Raw genomic sequence first — 26,550 nt, 5'->3', positions numbered from 1 at the left:
CCAAAAAATGTGCATCTCCTGCCAGGACATACCACAGGCAGCGGAGAAAGTATTTGGCTGCGGAAGCAAAACACTCAACACTGTTTACAGGAACACGCTCTAGTCTCCAAAACGTCTGCGTTTTAACGACAGCGATTCCCTGTACATGGAATAGTGAGGAGCGGGACAGGAGCCAAGGTGGAAGAGAGGGGCCATTAAAGGTGGAGGACTTTAAGGAATAGCAGTTTTAAACAATTTTTAGGCAGATGGAGGACCATAAATGTTTTACACTTGTTTATCTCCTGTTCACCATTTTAGACGCCTGCAGGAAATTATCCACCCTAATCATTAGAAACAAAGCCAGTTATCAGCACTAAAGTGGAACTGAACTCAAAAACAGAAGATTTGTTATAGGGAACATCTAGAAATGGTAGTTGTATGGCCAGCTTCTGGTTACTGCTTTGGCACATGAATCGAAATTTGGCAGGTACCTGCTGACAGGGCTGGACTGGGACAGAAATTTGGCCCTGGACTTCATCCAGACCGGCCCACTTACATCAGAGTGTCCCATCACCAGCCCCCTTACAACAGTGTCCCATCACCACCCCTTACATCAGAGGGTCCCATTACCAGCCCCCTTACATCAGTGTCCCATCAGCACCCCTTACATCAGAGTGTCCCATCACCAGCCCCCTTACAACAGTGTCCCATCACCACCCCTTACATCAGAGGGTACCATTACCAGCCCCCTTACATCAGTGTCCCATCAGCACCCCCTTACATCAGAGTGGCCCACTGAGCCATTGGCCCACCGGGAAACTCCCGGTAGTCCCAATGGCCAGTACATGCCTGCCTGCTAAACTGGACAAATTTCGATCTATTTATGGGTTATACAGACTTCTCTACAACCACCCTGTCTATTGTTGCTACAGGTCTACTATTCCTGAGGGGGGGGGGGGACTATTATTGCTGTGGGGGTCTATTGTTTCTGGCTACAGGAGATCTATTTTAATGTTTTTACTGTTATCCCTAACAAATTCTATACTAATTACTGAGCACCACAAATGATACTTGGTACTGTACTCTCTAAAAGGGGCAGTACCGGGAGGTGGGTGGAAGGGGTGGTGCTCAAAGGTGGGTACGGGGTGGAGACAAGGGGTGAGTTGGAAGGGGGGGGGGGGTACCTGCACCTATTCTCTGAAAAAAAAAGGGCCTGCTCAAGGCAGATTTTGATTGATAAAAAGCAGGGCAGGTTTGTGACGGTTTGTAAAAGCAATCCTCATTTCCATAACCCAATCACCATGGTGCTGTGAAGTCTGGGGTGGGTGTTGATAGTTTAGGTTACATGGCTGAATTGGAAGAGAACTTAGAAGAGAATTTTTGTTCAAACAACATTCACACCTCTAGCCTTGAAGCCGCTTGGATGAGTGAAACCAGACAAGTCCATCTGAGTGACTAACTACCACCAGCTATAGTATAACCTAGATCAGGGATCTCCAAACTACGGCCCTCCAAATGTTGCGGAACTACACATCCCACGAGGCACTGAAACACCGACATTCAGACAGGACAAGGCATGATAGGAATTGTAGTTCCTAAACAACTGGAGGGCCATAGTTTGGAGACCCCTGATCTAGATCAATGAGAACCTTCACAGAGAAATCGGTGTAATAGTAAATTCGGAAAAACGAGAGGAAGAATTCCCTCCCATAAAGGGTAGGATTTTTAAGGATATGAAGTTGTCACTGAGGTGAGCACAGAAGCACAAATTTAAAATATTTCATTTTACAAACCTGAGTAAAACCCTCATAAAATCATGTAGATATGTAAACAGCCTATGGCAACATAACCAATAATGCTTGTTCCCAGTGGCAATGATGCCATCTAGGTGGACCACATGTAGCAAGCCACCTAGATGACATCCCTGCCACAAACTCTACACTCCACCTAGAGCAGTGATGGTGAACCTTGGCACCCAAGAGGTTTTGGAACTACATTTCCCATGATGCTCAACTATACTGCAGAGTGCATGAGCATCATGGGAAATGTAGTTCCAAAACATCTGGGGTGCCAAGGTTCGCCATCACTGACCTAGAGAAATAAAGTAATTGGATGTTTTACTTAAGGAGACGACTCGTGCTGTACAGTAGCCTTTGAAGAATCACTTTGGGCGCCTCTGCCAATCTGGGCTTTTTTTACGCAAGGGCTTTTTGGGCTAGATGGGCTTTTTTTACGCTAGGCTTTTATGTCTTACCACAACAACTTGTAAGCTGTTTCATTGGTTTCAGCTCATTAAAGCTCTCTTTCAGACAACAAAGGGCACGTGATTGACCTAGTACACGACAGCTTACCCGATATCAGGATAACTGAGGAGGACAAAAAGAAGAACTTGGAGATACTGGAGGAGGCCAAAAAAGTTAGCGAGAAATTCTTGACACGGCGAGGGAGGCGATCGCGATGCAGCCTCTCAGACTCTCCTACAGGTATTTGCTATCAGATCTTTAAGCAGAACTGTATAGATCAGTTTCTTCACCTTTTTTTTTATATATATATATATATATATATATATATATACACAAGGCACCCTTTAAAAAAAAAAAAATGGACAATCTCGAGGCACCCCCCCAAAATTATGGACTCGAAGCATCCTTTAAAAATATGGACAGTCTTGAGGAACCCCATTCTAAAATGTCAAAAGGAGACAGGAACAGGATGTACTTTCTAGAGCAGGCCTGTTCATTTTACGGCCCTTCAGACCACATCTGGCCCTTTGGCTGTCACTGTCCGGTCCGCGTTAGGTCAGTCAGAAATTAGACTTCAAATGTAAATAAGTGTACCCAGGAATCTTGTAAACTTGGGGTGCCGCTACAAGCAATCGTCCCATAATACTGCAGTGATTCACATTGAGGGCAAGTGCTGGTGTCAAGAGAGCCCATACTTTCTCTGTGTATACACAGAAAAGAAAAAAGAGGGGACACAAGTGCCCAGCCCAGAAGTAAGCGAGGGAAAGCGGCTTCAGCTTGACTCCTTCCAGGTCACACCCCTGATGTTTTTTGTCCAGCCCACAAGGGCTTAGTCATAGGAGACTCCCTATAAGCCCCGACGAATAAGCTGTTTGGGTGGGGCGAAACATGTCAGGGGCATTGCCTGGAAGGAGTCGGGTTGAAGCTGCTTTACCCTTATTTTTTGGCTGTTCTTTTGGAGTGCAGCGTTCCATTCACCCTTCTATGTGTAACAAATACACTGTGACACTGCTCCATGGCTCTGGGGAAAGCGTATGGGTTCCCTGAATCCAAGCCGGCCAATCAACAAGCCGGCAGCAGCTGTGCTTCCGCCCTCATTGCTCCACCAGTCACCAAGATGGTGGTTGCACTTCCACCCTTTCCAAACGGCTTCGGCCATGTAAGAGGGGTGTTACCGCTCCTTGAGCAACTGGGGTAAAACCATGGAAAGTGGATAACAAGGATATGATGTGGGTAAGGGCATGTGGGTAGGTGAGGCAACATCTATTTTTTTTTACCTGTATCAGCTAATCAAAACCCAAAATGTACTTCTTTTTACTTTATTTTTTATTTTTTTAAAACCATATTAATATTGAGCAGAATTAAAATATATGTAAACCCTCACTTTGTAAAACAACCCATTCAGTTTAAAATAGAAACGCAAGGCAAAACATCTGTGTATAGATGGGGGAAAAAAATATATATAAACACATTATTTTCCCTATTTCTGATACGCTAAATGTAATCTCTTTACAGCAAACTTAACCTCTGAAGAAGACCCCAATTCTATGGGTTGAAACGCGTCAAGAATTTATATATTTTAGACATTTTGTAATGTTTATAATTTTGTGTTTGCAATTTTTGTACTTGGAACAGGTTTGTCCCCACCAGAGCTCATATTTTAACTATCATGAATATATTTTATGCTAATTTTCTAATAAAGAACTAAATTTCTTCCCAAAACTCATTTAACCTGCTGCTTAAAAAAAAACCCCAGGGGAATTTTCCCATATTGTACTACTCGGTGTGTGCAGCACCACCATCTCTCCCTATGTGTCTTTCCCATGCTACACATTTTGTCCTTTTTATTTGTTTTATAAGTGATCACATGCCCTCTGTTCTCAGCTGCATAAAAGCTGGCGGAGGAGAAACAGCAGTACACTGATCTTCCCAGTGAATGGCTGTACAGGAAGAGGGGGGGGGAGTGGGGGGGGCGTAGGAATCAGGACGCATTTGATCATGAGGAGAGTAGGTTGAGTTTCCAGCACAGCTAAAAATAAAAAACTGGCAATGGTGTAGAGCTGCACAATTAATCGTTAAATCGTGATCTCGATTCAATCCCCCTGAAGATCTCTATTGCAGAGTCTGCCAATTCTTTCATATAACAAGTGGAGAGATTTCTCTGCTCACTCAGCTGTCAAAAGAAAACACTGGGGCAGTCTGCCAAGTTTTTAAAATGAAACATTGTAAACTCTTAGATCAAAGGGATAAACTTCTGTGTGTAAAGAAAAAACTTGGCAGACTGCCTGGATTTGTAATCTTTTTCTGACACTTGTTTCTTAAGTTAAAATCAATATTTTTTTGCTAAAAAATGACTTGGAACCCCCAAACATTATATATATTTTAGCAGAGACCCTAGGGAATAAAATGTCAATTACTGCAATATTTAATGTCACACTGTATTTGCCCAGCGGTCTTTCAAATGCAATTTTTTGGGGGAAAAAAATACACTTCAATGAATAAAAAACTAAAACAGTAAAGTTAGCCCAATTATTTTTTTTGTTTTAATGTGAAAGATGATATTGCGCCGTGAGAATCGTGATCTATCTTCTAAGCAAAAAAATCATGATTCTCATTTTTAGCCAGAATCGGGCAGCTCTACCATGGTGTGTTCTCCTACCCTGTTTCCCCTAAAATAAGACCTAGTGTGATTGTCGGTGATAGCTGCAATAAAAGCCCTACCCCCCAAATAAGCCCTAGTTAACCACTTCAATACAGGGCACTTAAACACCTTCCTGCCCAGACCAATTTTCAGCTTTCAGCACTGTCGCACTTTGAATGACAATTGCGCGGTCATACTACACTGTACCCAAATGACATTTTTATCATTTTTTTCCCACAAATAGAGCTTTCTTTTGGTGGTATTTGATCACCTCTACGGTTTTTATTTTTTGCGCTACAAATAAAAAAATACCGAAAATTTTTGTTTCAGTTTCAAAACTTTGTAAATAAGTACGTTTTCTCCTTCACTGATGGGCACTGATGGGGCTACACTGATGGGCACTGATAAGGCGGCACTGATGGGCACCAATGAAGTGGCACTGATGAGGTGGCATTGATGGGCACGGATGGGCGGCACGGATGGGCGGCACGGATGGGCGGCACGGATGGGCACTGATAGCTGGCACGGGTGGGCGGCAGAGATGGGCACGGGTGGGCGGCAGAGATGGGCACGGGTGGGCGGCAGAGATGGGCACGGGTGGGCGGCAGAGATGGGCACGGGTGGGCGGCAGAGATGGGCACGGGTGGGCGGCAGAGATGGGCACGGGTGGGCACTCATAGGCGGCACGGGTGGGCACTCATAGGCGGCACGGGTGGGCACTCATAGGCGGCACGGGTGGGCACTCATAGGCGGCACGGGTGGGCACTCATAGGCGGCACGGGTGGGCACTCATAGGCGGCACGGGTGGGCACTCATAGGCGGCACTGGTGTTATACTGTACTAATGGATGCCAATCAGTGCCAAACAATAATGCATGCCAATCAGTGATGCCCATTGTGGGCACTGATTGGCATCCATTATGGGCACTGATTGGCATCCATTGTGCTGACCATTGGCATCCCTGGTGGTCTAGGGAGGATTACCTTTTCCCTGGTGGTCTGGTGGCGTCCCTGGTGGTCCAGTGTGGGCATCCTCGGGGGGGCTGTGCTGATAATCGATCAGCACAGACCCCCCCTGTTAGAGGAGCAGCCGATCGGCTCTCCTCTACTCGCGTCTGACAGACGCGAGTGAGGAAAAGCCGATCACCGGCTCTTCCCATTTACACTGTGATCAGCCGTGATTGGACACGGCTGATCACGTGGTAAAGACTCTTTACCGAGATCGTAGTTGCCGGGTGTCAGACTGACACCCCGTAACGACGATCACCGCGATGCGCGCCCCCGGGGGCGCGCAGCGGCTCATAATCCTGAGGACGTCATATGACGTCCGGTCAGGATTATCAAACCACTTTGCCGCCGTCTTTTTGTAATAGGGTGGGCGGCAAGTGGTTAAAGCCCTTGTAGGTCTTCTTTTCAGGGTAGGGCTTATTTTTGAGGAAACAGAGTAGGGCTTATTTGGGTGGTAGGGCTTATATTGCAGCCAACACCGACAATCACGCTAGGTCTTATTTTAGGGGAAACAGGGTAGTTAGTATGGTCAGTTTTTAATAGTAAATCAGAGGCAATGGCAGGATCACCAGGGATTTCAGATAAAGGAAGCAATACAAGAATGCTGCTTTTGTGCAAAGTACACGTTCTTCTGACACAGCAAACCAGAATTCTTCAGCAGCCTCTATTTCTAAAAACAAAAAACAAAAAAAAAACAAAAAAAACGTAAATGTAATAATTTATCGCACTAATACTTTTAGTGCTCTGCCTTGGCAAATTCACATAAAGCCTCAAGTATTGTCAGGCTGCATAACAAGTAAAGCATATGGCATATATATCTTTTTTTAATCATTTTTACAATGTGTGTGTGCTTTGTACTGTAAAAGCTGGCCACTGCCTGCAGCACACTGGAGTGCCAGACCGCTACAGATCTGAACCACTGGATATCCAGTTCTCTGACACCATCTGTGCAGTCGGGGATTCAATCAACACCACTCAGGCCCCCTGAGCAGCATTGTTGAATAGCGCACTGTGCAGGTGGAGTGCCGAACTGCTGGACATCCAGACCAGTGCACTCTGGGTGAAAGCAGCAGTCAGGCTCTTCAGCGTGCTACAAAAGCCAGCTTTTAGTGTGAGCTGGAGATCTGCTTTACTGTAAAAAAAAAAGAAAGTTTGCTATTGTATTTCTTTCTTTTTATTAGCAGTTTCTTCTCCGTCCCTGAGCCCCAAAGTGTCACCCGTCTCATCGCGGAGTAATTCTTTCACCTTCCCTCCAGCTCCAGGTACGTCTGCTTGCATACAGTTTGCACTGCCATAGAGTGAGGCATCTTAATCCATCGTGTATGGGGTCTATATAAATATTCTCAGTGCATGTGCGTTTCATTGTGTGTTTAGCTCTGAGTTGCTTCGCGCCTGGTGCCCATTGCCAATGGATTTTTTCATATTTCTACAATTCAAAAGAAGAAAATGCTCTTTAAGATTTTGGGGTTGATTTACTAAAGGCAAATAGACTTTGCAATTGCACTTGCGTTCTGCAAGTTCAGTTGCTCTAGAGCAAGGGTCTCCAAACTTTCCAAAGAACGGTCCAGTTCACTGTCCTTCAGGCTTTAGGGGGGGCGGACCGTGCCCAGTGGGAGCAAATAATGTCAGATCTTAGGGGGAGGAATAATGCCCCATCGGCATCAGTGGAAGGATTAGTGCCCCATTGTTAGTGGCAGGAATTATGCCCCATTGTTCCTGTTGGTGGCAGGAATAATGCCACAAGGGCCAGAAAATGGCAAAGGGCCACATCCGGCCACCACTTCTCTAGAGCAGTGGTCTCCAAAGTGCGGCCCGGGGGCCGAATGTGGCCCTTTGCTTGCCTTTATGCAGCCCTTGAGGCATTATTCTCACTGACACCAAAGATGAAGCATTATTCCTCCCAGTGACACCAACAATGGGGCCCTATTCCTCCCAGTGACACCAACAATGGGGCCCTATTCCTCCCAGTGACACCAACAATGGGGCCCTATTCCTCCCAGTGACACCAACAATGGGGCCCTATTCCTCCCAGTGACACCAACAATGGGGCCCTATTCCTCCCACTGACACCAACAATGGGGCCCTATTCCTCCCACTGACACCAACAATGGGGCCCTATTCCTCCCACTGACACCAACAATGGGGCCCTATTCCTCCCAGTGACACCAACAATGGGGCCCTATTCCTCCCAGTGACACCAACTATTTCTCCTCCTAATATAAAAGATTGGACAGTTTACTACCACTGGGCACAGTCCGGCCCCCCCTAAATTCCGAAGGACAGAAAACTGGCCCCTTGTTTAAAAAGTTTGGAGACCCCTGCATTAGATTGTCAGCTTTTCAAACAAGGACCACTTCAATGTTTCAAGATCCTCGCACAACTGTTAATCATGAGCAGACATGGTCCACTTTACTGGTCTGGAGGGCTGAGGATTGACGATGCGAATAAATCCCAGTCTGCGATCTTTGGTCGCTCCCCCGCCGCGCTCAATATTTATGTGGTTGCCAAGTGAATTATGAGACGTTTTAGAGGTAATTTCACCCTGGCTTAATGTGCAGAAATTGAAGACTAATAATAGTCGGAATAATTGAGATGCAGCATATTTGTCAGAATTCCTCTCTCCTCCAATCACTGCCAGGCACACAGGGGTTATTTTTTTTTTTCTTCTTTTTTTCCATTCCTTTTGGCATTCCGGCAGCCAGGGAAACTGCAACTTGCTTGTGACTATATTAGGTATATTAGCTGTCCGGACAAATTGCTCAGTTATTTGGGAGAAAAAAAGAACAATGGCGCCATAATTACCAGGTTAAAGCCGACTTTGCATCAAAGTGGTTGTAAAGGCTAAAGGTTTTTTGGTACCTTAAAGTGTTACTAAACCCACAACAGTAAAATCAGTCTGTATATGCAGTAAAGCATGCTTGTTATACTCACCGTGGAACCTAAGGGGTTAATCCTCCGCATTGCGTAAAAAAGGCTGTTTGATCCTGTCTTCTCTGATCCTCCCCTCCTTCCACGGTCCCCAATCCATTTCCTAGACAGGGCCCTAAGAGACACTCTGCACATGCTCAGTTTGGTGTGTATTGCTAGAGAGTTTTTTTTTTTCTTGGGAGAGTGCATGTGATCAACACAGGGCCAATCTCCAGACAGAGGGTCAGGGGTCCTGCAGCCTCATAGGACAGTCAGAGTTGAATGAAAACTCTTCCTACAAGCTTTAACCAGACACTGATAGAAGTCACAAGGCTGCTATATACTGCTGATAAGAAAAAGGTATTTAGCAGTTTATATTTACTAAAATAATTCCATTTCCATGTTCTGTGTACTGTGGGAGACCAGATATAGTGACTGCAGGTTCCTGGGTTTAGTAACACTTTAACCACTTACAGACCGGAAGATTTTCCCTCTTAATGACCAGGCCATTTTTTTGCGATTCGGCACTGCTTTGCCTTAACTGACAATTGGCGGTCGTGCAAAAAGAGCGAGAATTTTGAAAAAAAAACAATTTATTCATCAGTTTAGGCCAATATGTTTTCTTTTACATATTTTTGGTAAAAAAAAAAAAGTGAAAGTAAAGGGGGACTCTGTGGACTGTGACGTAAAGGGGGACTCTGTGGACTGTGACGTAAAGGGGGACTCTGTGGACTGTGACGTAAAGGGGGACTCTGTGGACTGTGACGTAAAGGGGGACTCTGTGGACTGTGACGTAAAGGGGGACTCTGTGGACTGTGACGTAAAGGGGGACTCTGTGGACTGTGACGTAAAGGGGGACTCTGTGGACTGTGACGTAAAGGGGGACTCTGTGGACTGTGACGTAAAAGGGGGACTCTGTGGACTGTGACGTAAAAGGGGGACTCTGTGGACTGTGACGTAAAAGGGGGACTCTGTGGACTGTGACGTAAAAGGGGGACTCTGTGGACTGTGACGTAAAAGGGGGACTCTGTGGACTGTGACGTAAAAGGGGGACTCTGTGGACTGTGACGTAAAAGGGGGACTCTGTGGACTGTGACGTAAAAGGGGGACTCTGTGGACTCTGACGTAAAGGTGGCAACCCTATCCCATAGGCTACTGTGATGGAATCTTGCCACTGGTTACTCAAGCCATTAGGTGAATAAAACTCCCACCCACCCGCAACCTGTGTGCCCAGTACGGTGGATTTGATCTTTAATGTATTTGTAAATCCGTAAAATCTTCTATTATCCTATTACAGCTCTGCTTTTGTTTACACAGGACCTGATCCTTATCCAGGCGTGTTCCCTTCAGCTGCTGCCATATTGCAGGTGAGAAATCCTATAGGGTATATAGAAGAAATGGAAGGGATTGAATGTGTGTATATATATTTATATTATATATTAAGTTTTGAAAATGTTACCATTTTTCTAGGTAAATTTCTATAGGTGTGATTGATACAAAATGCTCACCACATGTCTGTATCAGCCCATGCCCATCCGTACATACAAAGACACCAAAACAAATACGTTCAGAAATTAAGTTCTGTATAATAAAATGGAATGACGTAGGGAACTCAGGAAGAAAGGGAGGTGCAAAAAAAAAAGCCAAGACACCTGAAATCTATCAGTAATTAGAAAGCAATCCCGCCGCTTGTCAGTGCAAATTAATATCGGCTGGTTCAGTCTCAAATGATGGCCTATAAAAAGGTGTCTCATTACCGAGGTGTTACACAAGAAACATCTCATGATGGGTAAAAGCAAAGAGCTCTCTCAAGAGCTTTGCAACCTTATTGTTGCAAAACATACTAACGGCATTGATTACAGAAAAATTTATGAATGTTCCAGTGAGCACTGTTGGGGCTATAATCTGGTGAAAGACCATCATTTCACCATTAACCGGGCCACGACCAAGTGCTCCTCGCAAGATTTCTGACAGAGGAGTGAAAAGAATAATCAGAAGAGTTGTCCAAGAGCCACTTGTGGAGAGCTTCAGAAAGACCTGGAATTATCGGGTACAATTGTTTCAAAGAAAACAATAAGTAATGCACTCACCCGCCGTGGCCTGTTATGCACGCTCAACACGCAAGACTCCATTGCTGGAGAAAAAGCATGTTGAAGCTCGTTTAAAGTTTTCTGCACAATAGAAAAGCCTGTGAAATACGGGGAGGATATAGTCTGGTCAGATGAGACCACAATTGGAACTCTTTGGATGCCGTAACACACACCATGTTTGGATGTCATATGGCAGATCCCCCAAAAAACACCCCCCATACCAACAGTGAGGTTTGGAGGTGGGAACATCATGGTGGGGGTGGGGCTGTTTTTCATTATACGGTACTGGCAAACTTCATATCATTGAAGGAAGGATGATAAAAAAATCTGCTGCCATCTACCAGGATGATGAAGATGAAACGAAGGAGGACATTTCAGCAAATCAATGATCCCAAAGCCAAGGAAACTCTCAATTGGTTTCAAAGAAAGAAAATAGAGGATAGAATGGCCCAGCCAATCACCTGACTTGAATCCAACAAAAAATCTATGGAATGAACTTAAGATCAGAGTTTATAGAAGAGGCCCACAGAACCTTCAAGATTTGAAGACTGAAAGAACGGGCCAAAATCACACCTGAGCAACACAGGCGACTCGTTTCTCCATACAGGAGGCGTCTTGAAACCGTCATTACCAACAAAGGGTTTTGTACCAAGTATTAAATACATTTCAGAACTACTTTATTTCTGAATGTATTTGTTTTGGTGTCTTTGTATGTTTGTATTGCATGGGTTGTTACCGATGCGTGGTGAAAATTGACATTTTAGCAGCTTTTCAAATATATTTACCTAGAAAAATGGTGACGCGTTCAATACTTTTTTTGCCAGCTTTGTGTGTGTGTATGTATATAATATTATATATGTGTGTGTGTGTGTGTGTGTGTGTGTGTGTATATATATATATATATATATATATATATATATATATATATATACAGTGCCTTGCGAAAGTATTCGGCCCCCTTGAACTTTTCAACCTTTTGCCACATTTCAGGCTTCAAACATAGATATAAAATTTTTATTTTTTGTGAAGAATCACCAACAAGTGGGACACAATTGTGAAGTAGAACGAAATCTATTGGATAATTTAAACTTTTTTAGCAAATAAAAAACTGAAAAGTGGTGCGTGCAAAATTATTCGGCCCCTTTACTTTCAGTGCAGCAAACTCACTCCAGAAGTTCAGCGAGGATCTCTGAATGATCCAATGTTGTCCTAAATGACTGATGATGATAAATAGAATCCACCTGTGTGTAATCAAGTCTCTGTATAAAGGCACCTGCTCTGTGATAGTCTCAGGGTTCTGTTGAAAGCGCAGAGAGCATCATGAAGACCAAGGAACACACCAGGCAGGTCCGTAATACTGTTTTGGAGAAGTTTAAAGCCGGATTTGGATACTAAAAGATTTCTCAAGCTTTAAACATCCCAAGGAGCACTGTGCAAGCGATCATTTTGAAATGGAAGGAGTATCAGACCACTGCAAATCTACCAAGACCTGGCCGTCCCTCTAAACTTTCAGCTCAGACAAGGAGAAGACTGATCAGAGATGCAGCCAAGAGGCCCATGATCACTCTGGATGAACTGCAGAGAACTACAGCTGAGGTGGGAGAGTCTGTCCATAGGACAACAATCAGTCGTACACTGCACAAATCTGGCCTTTATGGAAGAGTGCCAAGAAGAAAGCCATTTCTCAAAGATATCCATAAAAAGTCTCGTCTAACGTTTGCCACAAGCCACCCGGGAGACACACCAAACATGTGGAAGAAGGTGCTCTGGTCAGATGAAACCAAAATCCAACTTTTTGCCCACAATGCAAAATGATATGTTTGGCATAAAAGCAACACAGCTCATCACCCTCAACACACCATCCCCACTGTCACACATGGTGGTGGCAGCATCATGGTTTGGGCCTGCTTTTCTTCAGCAGGGACAGGGAAGATGGTTAAAATTGAGGGGAAGATGGATGCAACCAAATACAGGACCATTCTGGATGAAAACCTGTTGGAGTCTGCAAAATACCTGAAACTGGGACGGAGATTTATCTTCCAACAAGACAATGATCCCAAACATACAGCAAAATCTACAAAGGAATGGTTCACAAATAAACGTATCCAGGTGTTAGAATGGCCAAGTCAAAGTCCAGACCTGAATCCAATCGAGAATCTGTGGAAAGAGCTGAAAACTGCTGTTCACAAACACTCTCCATCCAACCTCACTGAGCTCGAGCTGTTTTGCAAGGAAGAATGGGCAAGAATTTCAGTCTCTCGATGTGCAAAACTGATAGAGACATACCCCAAGCGACTTGCAGCTGTAATCGCAGCAAAAGGTGGCTCTACAAAGTATTAACGCAAGGGGGCCGAATAATTTTGCACGCCCCATTTTTCATTTTTTTATTAAAAAAAGTTTCAAAAATCCAATAGATTTCATTCCACTTCACAATTGTGTCCCACTTGTTGGTGATTCTTCACAAAAAATAAAATTTTTATATCTTTATGTTTGAAGCCTGAAATGTGGCAAAAGGTTGAAAAGTTCAAGGGGGCCGAATACTTTCGCAAGGCACTGTGTATATATATATATATATATATATATATATATACACACATACACACACACACACACACATATGTAACACTAACAAAGGAGCTGCTGGTTTGATTGGGCTTACCATTACCTTCACCTCGATTTGTGTCTAGGGGTTTCCCATGGTAGATGGCCCAGTAACTTTAGAGACTGACAGATCCGTTTAAACTGATTTTTATTTGCAAAAAACGCAGTTAATGAACAGTCTCTTAAAACAGGATCAGAGGGTTAGGAGGACAAGTTCAAGTACTCTTATGCTGCGTACACATGATCGAATTGTCTGGCGTACCTAGTCCGACATACAATCCGACGGATAATCCGGCGGACTTTCTACCGAACGGACTTGGCCACACACGGAAACACAGAAAGTCCCGGCGTTTGCTAGCGCAATGACGTACAGCACGTATGACAGGCTTAGAAAAAGGAAGTTCAATAGCTTCCTTTCTCGTACTTGCTTCTGAGCATGCATCATTCTTAGTCCGCCGGACTAGCATACTGACAAACGTATTGTCCACTGAAACCCAAGTCCGACGGGAAGATTGGAGTGCAAAAATACTTTTAGTCCGCCGGACTTCACGCTGGAAAAGTCTGCTGAAGCCCACACACGATCGAATTGTCCGCTGAAATGCGTTTCGGCGGACTAAGTACGCCGGACAATCTGATCGTGTGTACGCGGCATTAGTGTCAGTCAATAATGTAAGACTTGCTTACTTTGACTAAATCCAGAGAATAGTTATTCACAACTGGATGTTCACACAAGTTGGATAGTCCCTCTCACAAGGCCTAGCAGCCGTACATGGCCTTCTTCTGAAGAGTCCTCCCCTGGATAGCTACGAAGTTACTGGGCTTCTCCACGACCGGAGACGGCACCGGACCACCTCAGAATCCTTTCTTTAGTTTCCTTGCCTCGGGCTAGCCAGCCCCGAGACATAGTTGGGAGGATCCGCACCCCAGGCCATAGCCTTCCTGGGGGCTGGTCAGGAGGACCAGGACCATGTAGTCAGAACATACTTCTGGACCGGAACCCCGAACCACGTGACATCTGCATTTTAAGTACCCTCTCCCGGAAAGCACAACAAGAGTGACCCTCCCACTGGGCGGGCTCCGAGAGAAAGCAACCTCAAAGCATCCAACCAGACTGCGGCTCCATGCCCGCCAGAAGAGTCAGTGCCCCCCACGGCCAGGCCGAACATCCCACAGTCCAGCCAGACCGATGCCGAGGTCCAAACCTGGAATAACTGCATCCAAACTAAACTGCAGTTCAGGTGCAACATCAACCTTCGAAACACACAGTGCGTGCTCTTCAGGAGCCGATGCTATATATATATATAATTTTTTTGTGTGTGTGTATATGTATTGATTCCAGCGCCATGTCCATTTATATTAGATATATATATATATTTATATATATATATATATATATATATATATATATATATATATATATATATATATATATATGGACATGGCGCTGGATTCAATCTTATGCTATTTCTTTAATCCACATGTAGCGCTGGCTCCTGACGAGCAGGCACTATGGTTTTTTCAAAGTTAACTTTCCTGAAACCACAGTTGGGTTTTGGGGCTAATTTTCTACATTTCTGGGTTCAGCTGGATTGCACTGGGTTCTCCTTGACCGCAGGTGTCGCTGTCACCACTGGCAAGGTTGAGAACGCAGTCTAGCTGGGTGTATTGAATGCTACTGTTCAGAACCAGCCCAGTGGTTCTCCTGCTGTGCATTCTGGGAGGTGGTATTTAAAGTACTGACATCACGTGCTTCAGGGGGTTCTGTTCTGTACCAAAGAATATTTTCTGTCTGGTTCTGGTCCTCCTGACCAGCCCCGTGGCCCTCCTGGCCTGGGGTGCGGAACCATGCATTTCAAGTCTCGGGGCTGGCTAGCCCAAGGCAATGTAACTGCAGGGACAGGCCTGAATGGATTTCGGGGCCTATTGATCCAAAGGTGGTCCAGTGCAGTCTCATCCAAGGGAGAGGCCCAGCAACTGGAGAAACCCCAGGGGAGGACTCTTCATGAGAAGGCCGTGCGCAAGGCTGGCTTCTCTGAAGGAGCCTGGAGGCTTAGTTGAAGGACACTACATGGATCTACACTCATACGGTATCGCTGGACCGGCTGAGAGAAACTGGTACCGTATGATAGCTCTTTAAATTTGTCTATGTCCCTCAGTAACGCTCAAGTCTGTGGCAGAGACTTTTCTCGAATATTCTACGCTCAAGTCTGTGGTAGAGGCTGCTAGGCCTAGTGAGAGGTCTATCCGGGGGTTGTAAAATCCAGCTGTGAAATGGTCGCTGTTCTCTGGATTTTTCTTATAAGAGACTTTTCATTTTTGCAGTCTAAAGTACCTACCTGAGCTTAATCCTAACCCTCTACCCTTATCTAAAGACTGTTTCTGGCTCAAATAAATAACCCAAAAGAAGATTCAGTGTGCACATTTCTTTGGGCCATCTACCACAGGAAACCTTAGACGGAGAAGAGGTCAAGAAGGTAACGATAAGCCCAATAAAACCAGCAGCTCCTTCGGGGGTCAGTGCTACACACATGAAAAGTGTGATACTGTGTGAACTTAAAGGGTAGAAATGCTTGATTTGAGCTTTTGCAGGCCATCCCACTGAAATCAATAGGGCCAAAAAACACCCAAATCTGCCTCGAAAGTAGCTAATATAGCTTTTGGAGCATCAGGCTTTGAGCTACAAGCTTCATATGTGAACAGCCAACATTAAATAACATGGGATTTAGGATGTTGAGAGTTTTGAACCTTCGGGCATCGAGCTACATAACACTCAGATGTGAATAGGGCCTCATTGTCAGTCTGTGTGCAGCATTAATGGCAAACTTCCACCAGAGGGCGCACTTTGCTGGCGCTGAGTGGCACGCTAAGACAGCTGCAGCTGTTTAGTTCCTATTGACCCTTGTCTTCGAAAATTCACAGCAATATTTTTCTTTTTTTAGATTTACAAACAACAAAAGTGACCCCTATGTCATTGCTATGTACTGAAAGCAGCTACATGCCTCATAGACACAAAGGGAGAGATTTACTAAAATGGGAATCGAATGCAGATGTGCATGATAGCCAATTGGCTTCTAACTTCAGCTTCTTCAGTTAACCACATGCCGCCCTCCATATAGCAAAATGGCGGCGGCAAAGTGGTTTCAATATCCTGACTGGACGTCGTATGACGTCCAGCAGGATATCAAGCCGCTGCGCATGCATTGCAGTGATCATTGTTGCGGTGTGTCAGTCTGACACACCGATCTAGGTAAAGAGTCTCTGATGGACACTCTTTACCACATGATCAGCTGTGTCCAATCACGAAGTAAACAGGAAGAGCCGTTGATCGGCTTTTCCTCACTCGCGTCTGACAGACGCGAGTAGAGAGCCGATCAGCACAGACCCCCCCATCAGAGGAGCAGCCGATTATCAGCGGAGGCCCCCCTGGGATGCCCACACTGGACCACCAGGGACGCGACCCTAGACCACCAGGGATGCCAATCGGAGCCCACAATGGACATCACTGGTTGGCAGGCATTGTTTGGCACTGATTGGCATCCATCCGTACCATCAATAAGTGTACATCAGTGCCCACCTGTGCCGCCCATCAGTGCCCACCTGTGCCGCCCATCAGTGCCCACCTGTGCCGCCCATCAGTGCCCGCCTTAGTGCCCATCAGTGCCCGCCTTAGTGCCCATCAGTGCCCGCCTTAGTGCCCATCAGTGCCGCCTTAGTGCCCATCAGTGCCGCCTTAGTGCCCATCAGTGCCGCCTTAGTGCCCATCAGTGCCGCCTTAGTGCCCATCAGTGCCTCCTTATCAGGAAGGTGTATAAGTGCGCCCCCCCGGTATTGAAGTGGTTAAGCTTTGACAATAAAACCTGGAAGCTGATTGGTTTCTATGCAGAGCTGCACCAGATGTTACACTCTCCTGTTTTGGATAATCAACCCCAAAAGGATGTTCTTGCATAAGTTGACTCTGATATTCAGATGTGTTCATTTTTTTAAATTTTTTAATGAATTTTTTTTTTTATGCAACAGATGGTTTTTACTACTTTCTAGATATAAATTATTACAAAATTCCCTAGAAGAAAAATTACTAATTAGCAAAATTGTATGACAGAGGCATTTTTTCCACAACATTTACAGTCTTTTTTTTATTTATAGCACAAAAAAATAAAAACCCACTAGTGATTAAATACCACCAAAAGAAAGCCATTATGTACAGTGTTGCGTGACTGAGTAATTGTCATTCAAGTATGAGAGCGCTGAAAGCTGAAAATTGGTCTGGGCAGGAAGGGGGAGTAAGTGCCCTGTATTGAGGTGGTTAAGGGGGCATGGCAAGGGGTCCCTGGTTCCCATCTCAAAGTTTGGAGGTATGATAATATGAAATCACTGATTTTCAGATATAACATACAGTGCTTTACATAAGTGATAAATATATTTTGAAAATTAGATCATTGGTCTTCCATTGGAATGCAGATTTACTGTTGTAGGCAATAAAGTTTCATAAATTGCCTTGTCTTGATTCTTGAAGAATAATTTCATTTTCTCTGTTTCAGAATGCCACGAAAGAGCCAAGGAAGATCTCGCAGGGCAGACTGACCCCTCGCCCCCATACCTTAGCAGCCTCCAAGGAGACCCTGTCCGAACAGAAGGAAAACTTTGACCCCCTTAAACATGTGACGAACACATACAAAGCTGGACCTTCGGATGTTAGTAAACCTTCACCATGCAAACCCCTAAACAGCCCCGAGCGTGACTCTGCCAAGCCAATCCTTAAAAAGCCCAATGATTCACCCCAAGGGAGCCAGGCACAGCCTCCAGGGGTCTCCGATGGGGTGTTCCTGGTTCCAGGGCAAAACACGGTTCCAGCATATTCCCGACTAGAGCATGCGTCAGCTGGGTCCCGACCTCCGCTCTTGAGGGCCCTTTCTTGGGACAGCTTGGATCCGGAGCAGAAAAAGAAATCCAGTTTGGATTTGCCAGACAAAGAAACATTTTTCCATGATAAAAGCAACAACAAACTGTCTAAATTTACGGGGCTCAAAGATTTTCACATCCAACCCGTCCGACTGCAGAAACTGACCAAGCTGAGAGAGGTAGGTTCTACTATGGATTTTCTCTACTGGTTATGCTCATGTGATCATTGGTTACCATAGCCGTGATGTCATATTGGACCTTCTAAATCAGCCTTTATAGAACTTTTCAACATGGAGGAACCCTTGAAGTAACTTTTCAGGCTCAGGGAACCCCTTCTGATAATTACTATATCTACAGCCTACAAGGTACTAGTGTGATGACCACTGAGAAGAATGCTCCTTACATTTGTGGTCATTTGGATGAGTTCTACACCCCCCCCCCCCCCCCCCCTACATATAGCTAAACGTGCATTGCAGTCATTAGTTACTCATCTTAAAGGAAGAAATTGCTCAAAGAACCCTGAGCAACCTCTGGAGGTACCCTAGGGTTCCACAGAACCCTGGTTGAGAAAGGCTGTTCTAAATAGTCTCTGGAATATATTTTTGCAGACGGAAATATATCTAATCTAGCACTTCCCTGTCTGTTGTCCTAGACAACGGTCTGTATCCACTGAGAGGAGAGGCAAGGTGTCGTCAGAAGACACAGGATGCTCAGGGGGTCATTAGTCAAGGGGTGCACAGGGGCGTACTGGGGGCACTGGATGATGCAGGATGCTCAGAGGTTGCTGGAGTCACAGGGTGCACTGTGGTCATCAGATGACACAGGATGCTGAGGGGTCACTAAAGTCACTGGGTACCCTGAAGCTGGAAGGCTGGCATGAAGGACAGAGACATCACAAGGTTTCAGGTAAGTACTGTAGCAGGAGGTGGCTCGGCAGAAGCATAGCAATGCGTTTTTCAAAAACCAAGCCACGCATTTGTGGCGAGATACGTGGAACAGAAGTCTGGTTGCAGGAACAGTACTTGTATTAGGCAATAGATGATAATGAATGGACCTTTCCCCTTCTCAAAAATGGACCCAATTGAAAATTCACACTGTGCACTACACTCTGCGGAAACAACACTCTTGGGGGAGGGCAGTATCTCCAAATTGCCCCAGATATACTATGGCCACAGGGACTCTTATTCATATGGTATGGCGTTGACCCAAACTTCATTGATATTGGATGTCTATTTTCACAACGCTTAACATGGTTTGTTCAACCCATGTGTCCTTAGATCCAGAATTTGCTCTCCTATGAATAATCCCGGAAAAAAACCCTCCTTGCGGAAATGCATTTAATGGGGATGAGATCCTTGTTCCTGACCAAACTTTTTTTTGCAAAAAAATGGATTTCAGACACCCCCAACATTTTTACAATGGTGTGAAGCGCTACATTTACATCTACGGAGAGAAGAGCTCACATATAAACATAGGAGATGTCCTAAGAAATGTAAAAAACACTTGGTCCCTGTGGTTATCCTCTAACAACCAATCCCCCCCCCCCCCTCCACGGTTGGCCAGTGGCGCCCCCCTCGTGGTCAGTTGGTCGGTCATCCAGCACTTACCCCATCTAGGTTCTAGGCAGGGCTGCATCGGGCAGTGCTCTGCGCCCCAAGCCCACTCTTTTTGAAGCCCAATAGAGCCTCTGGTTCTAATCACATACTTCAAACCTCCCCCCCCCCATTGGAATCCATGCATCCAGGCCGCCACTGGAAATATCGCGTAGGACATTACAGCTGTGGCTGAAAATTTTGAGACTGACATAAATGTTAATTTTCACAAAGTCTGCTGCTTTAGTTTTAGATATTTTTGTCAGATGTTACTATGATAAACTGAAGTATAATTACAAGCATTTAATGAGGCTGGGTTGTATGTGGCTCGCAGCAGGGGTCCAGTGCTTTCCTGTTCTCCATTTCAGGGGCGGATTTTTGCCTGAATTAGGCTCTGAAAAGCAACCAAAGATGCACAGGACTCCAATGCAAGCAGCTCCGCAGCCGCACCCGGAGATATGTTAACCGGCTCCATAGAGAGCCGGTTTCAATCTCCTTTCATGCGAATTGGATGCTGCGAAACCCTGTATCCAATTCACACTAGTGTGAACCCAGCCTAAGTGTCAAAGGCTTTTATTGACAATGACATCACATTTATGTAAAGAGTCAATATTTGCAGTGTTGACCCTTCTTTTTCAAGACCTCTACAATTCTCCCCGGCATCTTGTCGCTCAACTTCTGGGCCACATTCTGACTGATGGTCGCTCCCCATTCTTGCATAATCAATACTTGGACTTTGTCAAAATTTGTGGGGGGGGGGGGGGGGGGGGTGGGCCTCTTGAGGATTTACCACAAGTTCTTAATGGGATTAAAGTCTGGGGAGTATTTTGGCCATGGACCCAAAATGTAAATGTTTTATTCCCCAAGCCACTTGGTTATCACTTTTCCCGTATGGTGAGGAGCTCCATCATGCTGGAAAAGGCATTGTTCCTCACCGAACTGTTCTTGAATGGTTGGAAGAAGTTGCTTTTTGAGGATGTTTTTGTACCATTCTTTAGTCATGGTTGTGTTCTTAGGCAAAATTGTGAGTGAGACCACTATCTTGGCTGAGAAGCAACCCCACATGTGAATGGCCTCAGGATGCTTTACTGTTGGCATGACACAGGACTGATGGTAGTGCTCACCTTTTCTCTGGACAAGCGTTTTTCCAGAAGACTTAGGGCCGGTTCACACTGCAGGCGAGGCGACTCCGACTTGCCTCGCCGCGACCTGCAGCGGCCACGGCGGCGACTTGCAAATGACTTCTGTATAGAAGTCAATGCAAGTCGCCCCGAGGTCGCCCAAAAGTAGTACAGGAACCTTTTTTCTGAGTCGGAGCGACTCGAGTCGCTCCTCTCAGAACGGTTCCATTGTACAGAACGGGGGCGACTTGCGAGAGCGAGGCGAGTCGTGTCGCCTCGCATCGCCCGCTGTGTGAACCGGCTCTTAACCTCAGTCCTCAGCAGTCCGATCCCTGTACCTTTTGCAGAATATCAGTTTGTCCCTGATGTATTTCCTGGAGAGAAGTGGCTTCTTTGCTGTCCTTCCTGACACCAGGCCAATCCTCAAAGTCTTCTCCTGACTGTGCGTGTAGATATCTTCACACCTGCCTGCTGCCATTCCTGAGCAAGCTCTGCACTGGTGGTGCCCCGATCCCGCAGCTGAATCAACTGTAGGAGACGGTCCTGGCGCTTGTTGGACTTTCTTGGGTGCCCTGAAGCCTTCTTCACAAATGCAGTGGAAATGTTTATTATGGGATTAAGTTTATTTTCATGGCAAAGAGGGACTTTGCAATTGCAATTCATCTGATCACTCTTCATAACATTCTGGAGTAGCGGTATATGCAAATTGGCAGAAGAAACCCTGAGGCAGCAGATTTTGTGCAAAATAATTATTTGGGTCATTCTCAAAACTTTTGGCCACAGCTGTACATTTATCTGTTGAAGGTCCTGGGTATGCCTCTCGCTATTCACTATAGCTAGTATATGCACGGTCAATGTACTGTATAGCTTTTATACTGTGTTGTACTCAGTGTTGTGTTTCTCTTTTGAACTGAAACTCTCGTATTGTTTTCTCATTGTAATTGTTAAAAGAAAATGTACAATAAAAATGACATGATAAAAAAAAAGTTAAGGTTTGCCAAATTCACAACAGGCCCACTGGCAGTGGCAGCTGGTGCTCAATTTGTTGGGGGGGGGGGGGGGGGTGGCCCGCAGCTCCCACCCAGCCATCCTTTCGACCACCAAACCTTCCTCCAGCCCCTCCCATATCGATCGCCACTTCACTCGCTCGTCGCCTGCCAGCCCCGCAGTACTTTTATCCCTGTGTCTGTCTCCCCGAGTCCCGGCCGATTGGGAGTCCTGGAATCCAGGCAATGGGGTCTTAGGACTCCCGGCAAATTGGGTCTCAGAATCCGCTGATTGACCAGGAGGAAAAACAGGATGACGTTGGCGAATATTCATTTTCTAATACCACACCCTTTTTGAAGCCAATTAGAGCCTCAGGCTCTAATCATGTGCATCCCAAAAAAAAAATCAATTGAAATCCAGGCATCCAGCACCCTGCATGTAGTTTAGGGGGTCAAATGCTTAGATTAGGGGGGTGGTGCCTGTGCGCCCTGCATGAGTGGCCACTGCTGCCCGCTGGGAATGCACCCCACCCACAATACTCATAGGATGTAACAGCGATGTGTAGCAGAGCACGTCTCCGGTGTGCCAACAGCATCTGTCCTGAGGGGGCTGAAGGCGGCCTTGCCAGTCCGTGCCCACATGGGGAGGCCTCCAGGCAGGATGGCGTGCCCCTATCCTTTCCATACTTGTCTGGAACCTCTCCCTGCCACTAATCACTGTCCCTGTCAGATGGGTTACCCGACCCTACACTACCCACACAAAATGTGTGCCAAGCCTGGAAGCCAGGGCACAAAATAGGCTCTGCCTGACCCAAGATGGCTGCCAGTCACATGGCAACACATAATCTTATATCTTCCCCATTGACCCAGGAATTCATAGAAGAAACGTGTTCCTCTTGACTTCCCCTCCAACTGCAGTGCTGGATGAATGGGATGTATGGATGTCGGACTGGAAGAGTGGACAATCCTGGGCAGACTGCAAATGCATGTAGACGACTCGGTGTACGGCCACATGATTCTAAGCCTTAATGACTGAAAGAACTAAAATTGAATGAGTAAAAGGGGCAGGCCAGGGACAATCAGGCTGGGGAAGAAAGAGTTTGAAAGCCAGGAAGACAAGACAACTAAAAAAATAGTACAAAATAGTTGTAGAAACACACAAGCAAAATACGAATGATGTAGGATTTTGTGGTTCTCTAACCATTCTTGTACCGTTTTCATATTTGTCTTGTAGCCCTGAAGAAGAGATCTTTGAGTCTCCAAAACGCGTCAGTTATTGTAGATTTACTTGTTTTGAACAAACATTAATATTAAAGAACTATTTCCATCTAAATATACTTCTGATTCTATTTTGTGCTTTTTGTTTAATAAATTGGGTACGTTTGCAGAACCTTCATAGTTATTTTTGGCTCATTTTAAGCCAGGGTTGGTTTTCTTTTAGAAACTATATTGGATGACGTTGCTAAGCACAGAAGCCTTGTGTAGCTCATGGCTGGGACTCCTTTTATTAACCACAGGATACTTTTATGATGGCATTGAATGCCTTTATAAAGCCATGTCTCTGGCGGTTGTCTTAGTGGATAATGATGGTCGCCATCTCCAGACATAACAATATATCTGGCATTAGAGGCTGCCGCTAGTGGAGTGGGGCTCGGAGTCCTACATTTCAAAGTGTTCCTGAACCTGCTCAGCCCCATATAATGCCAGAGCGTAAACAGGAAGGAGCTGATGAATTGTCATGTCAGATTAGAGGGGAATACACAGGAACTGGACTGGTGGAATAAATCACACAAGAGGATCCTCTTTCCAACAGGCTTTTCCTTCCTGAATTGATATCAACAACCTGCAAAGATCACATTACGAAATATTCAGCAGCGTAATTCACATGCAGAAAGGAAAAAGGTCTTGCATTGTGAGTGTCTCTCCAGCTGAAACCTTTCCATGGTTTGCAATACCCAAAGATTTGAAACAGAACTCGAAACAGGCAAACTATATACACATATAAATATATATATATGAAGGCTGTACCACAAGTAATGCAGAAGTGGGCATAACATTTTATATACATAGGTTGTTCAATTTTTTTTTAATAACTTACATAGTTTGTTTAAATTTAACTCTACTTCTCCTCCGTCTCCTTCTTTCTCCTCCTTTCTTTCTCCTTTCTTTCTCCTTTCTTTCTTCTTTCTCCTTTCTTTCTCCTTTCTTTCTCCTTTCTTTCTCCTTTCTTTCTCCTTTCTTTCTCCTTTCTTTCTCCGTCTCCTCCTTCTTTCTCCTTTTCCCTTCTCCCTCTTTTCCTCCTCCTTCTCCTTCTGCTTCTGCTCCTCCTTCTGCTTCTTCTCCTTCTTCTGCTCCTTCTCCTTCTTCTGCTCCTTCTCCTTCTTCTGCTCCTTCTCCTTCTCATCCTGCTCCTTCTCATTCTCATCCTGCTCCTTCTCATTCTCATCCTGCTCCTTCTCCTTTTCATCCTGCTCCTTCTCCTTCTCATCCTGCTCCTTCTCCTGCTCCTTCTCCTGCTCCTTCTCCTGCTCCTTCTCCTCCTCCTCCTTCTCCTCCTCCTCCTTCTGCTCCTTCTCCTCCTTCTTCTTCTGCTCCTTCTCCTCCTTCTTCTTCTGCTCCTTCTCCTCCTTCTTCTTCTGCTCCTTCTCCTCCTTCTTCTTCTGCTCCTTCTCCTCCTTCTTCTTCTGCTCCTTCTCCTCCTGCTCCTTCTTCTCCTCCTCCTTCTGCTCCTTCTTCTCCTCCTTCTTCTGCTCCTTCTTCTCCTCCCCCTCCTCCTTCTGCTCCTTCTTCTTCTCCTCCTCCTTCTTCTGCTCCTTCTTCTCCTCCTCCTCCTTCTTCTGCTCCTTCTTTCTCCTCCTCCTCCTTCTTCTGCTCCTTCTTTCTCCTCCTCCTCCTTCTTCTGCTCCTTCTTCTCCTCCTCCTTCTTCTGCTCCTTCTTCTCCTCCTCCTTCTTCTGCTCCTTCTTCTCCTCCTCCTTCTTCTGCTCCTTCTTCTTCTTCTCCTCCTCCTCCTCCTTCTTCTGCTCCTTCTTCTTCTTCTCCTCCTCCTCCTCCTCCTTCTGCTCCTTCTTCTTCTTCTCCTCCTCCTCCTCCTCCTCCTTCTGCTCCTTCTTCTTCTTCTTCTCCTCCTCCTCCTCCTCCTCCTCCTCCTCCTCCTCCTTCTGCTCCTCCTCCTCCTCCTTCTGCTCCTCCTTCTTCTGCTTCTTCTCCTCCTGCTCCTTCTTCTGCTCCTTCTCCTCCTCCTCCTCCTGCTTCTTCTCCTCCTGCTCCTTCTTCTGCTTCTTCTCCTCCTGCTCCTTCTTCTGCTCCTTCTCCTCCTTCTCCTCCTCCTCCTCCTCCTCCTTCTGCTTCTTCTCCTCCTCCTCCTTCTTCTTCTCCTCCTGCTCCTTTCTCCTCCTCCTTCTCCCGCCTCTCTCTCTCCTCCTCCTCCGCCTTCTCCTTCTCTGTCGCCTTCTCCTTTCCCTTGTTCTCCTTCCCCTTTTGCTTCTTCTTAATTTCTTGATGAAGAAATAACAAAGGAGTAGCCCACACCTGGCCATGAAACGGATTCAACTGTCCAATTTCTTTTGGGCCCTTGAAAAAAGGGGGGTGGCTATTCTTAAGAGCTATAATTCCTGAACCCTTCCATGATTTGGATGTACATACCTTAAAATGTAACCTGAGAGCTTGCACTTTCAGCCCATATTCATTATATAACTATAGCTTGAATATTTAACAGTACAGAGAAGAGGATAGGGATTTTCACGGTGCCTACAAAGACAACTTTTGGATTATAATACATAGACAATATCGTATTTATTAGAATTTTATTAAAATACAAAAAAAGATTTCACAAGCTTATCTACTAACAGTGGGGTCCAAAGAAGCCATGGTAGAAATGATCAATACACACTATCCCGACATGTTTCGTCAGGTGGCTTCCTCAGGGGATGGGCAAGCTAATAAAATATCAGACAGAGAAATATAATGAATACAATACCAAATAATACCAAGAAATAGCAGTTCAATACATGAAATGGTATTAAAAAAAAACGCTTTAAAATCAGCTTTAAAAACGGCTTTAAAAAAGAGATATACTTACATAATAAAAATAAATACGTTTATTGCGGATCAGACAACCATCATATATTGCACAACACAGGGCAAATAAGACGCAGCCAGCCTAGAGGGTATAAACCAAACACTATAACACTTGGGAAAGGAAAGGCAAGCAGTCCTATGTATTTACACATAGGACCTGGAGAGATGAAACGTCCCACCAGGTCCACTCTAAATTGCCGAAAAATTAGACCATAGTTCAAGTAGAAAAATCAAGGATGATACTAAAATGATTAATATGTATAAAGTGCAGGTAATCCGATGGTTAGCTTACCAATATTAGATGAGAAACCACGCACAGATAACCCTCTGGTTAGTCTGTAGGTAAGGAATGGTGACAGCTTGCCTTAAATATCCTCCCTCCATCGAGCCGGCGTCTGACGTCAC

General features: G+C 45.3%; 1 protein-coding gene across 3 annotated transcripts in view; it reads left to right on the top strand.

Moving 5' to 3' along the window:
• The window catches only part of IRAG1 (inositol 1,4,5-triphosphate receptor associated 1), a 213,544-nt gene that overhangs the window by 100,625 nt on the left and 86,369 nt on the right, over positions 1-26,550 (top strand). For 2 of the 3 annotated variants that reach the window (XM_077453556.1, XM_077453555.1), the window contains exons 5-8: positions 2,289-2,462; positions 7,052-7,132; positions 10,095-10,144; positions 18,007-18,546. In XM_077453556.1, coding sequence (XP_077309682.1) covers positions 2,289-2,462; positions 7,052-7,132; positions 10,095-10,144; positions 18,007-18,546 — 845 coding nt within the window. The remainder of the gene's footprint in view (positions 1-2,288; positions 2,463-7,051; positions 7,133-10,094; positions 10,145-18,006; positions 18,547-26,550) is intronic. The other variant, XM_077453557.1, reaches the window with a different exon arrangement.

Source organism: Lithobates pipiens, unplaced genomic scaffold (genome assembly GCF_037356315.1).
Source record: "Lithobates pipiens isolate NorthernLeopardFrog02 unplaced genomic scaffold, aLitPip1_a1.2 Scaffold_24, whole genome shotgun sequence".
Classification (NCBI taxonomy): Eukaryota; Metazoa; Chordata; class Amphibia; order Anura; family Ranidae; genus Lithobates; species Lithobates pipiens.
Note: the sequence above shows the minus strand (reverse complement) of the source record. Positions and strands in the feature narration are given on the sequence as shown.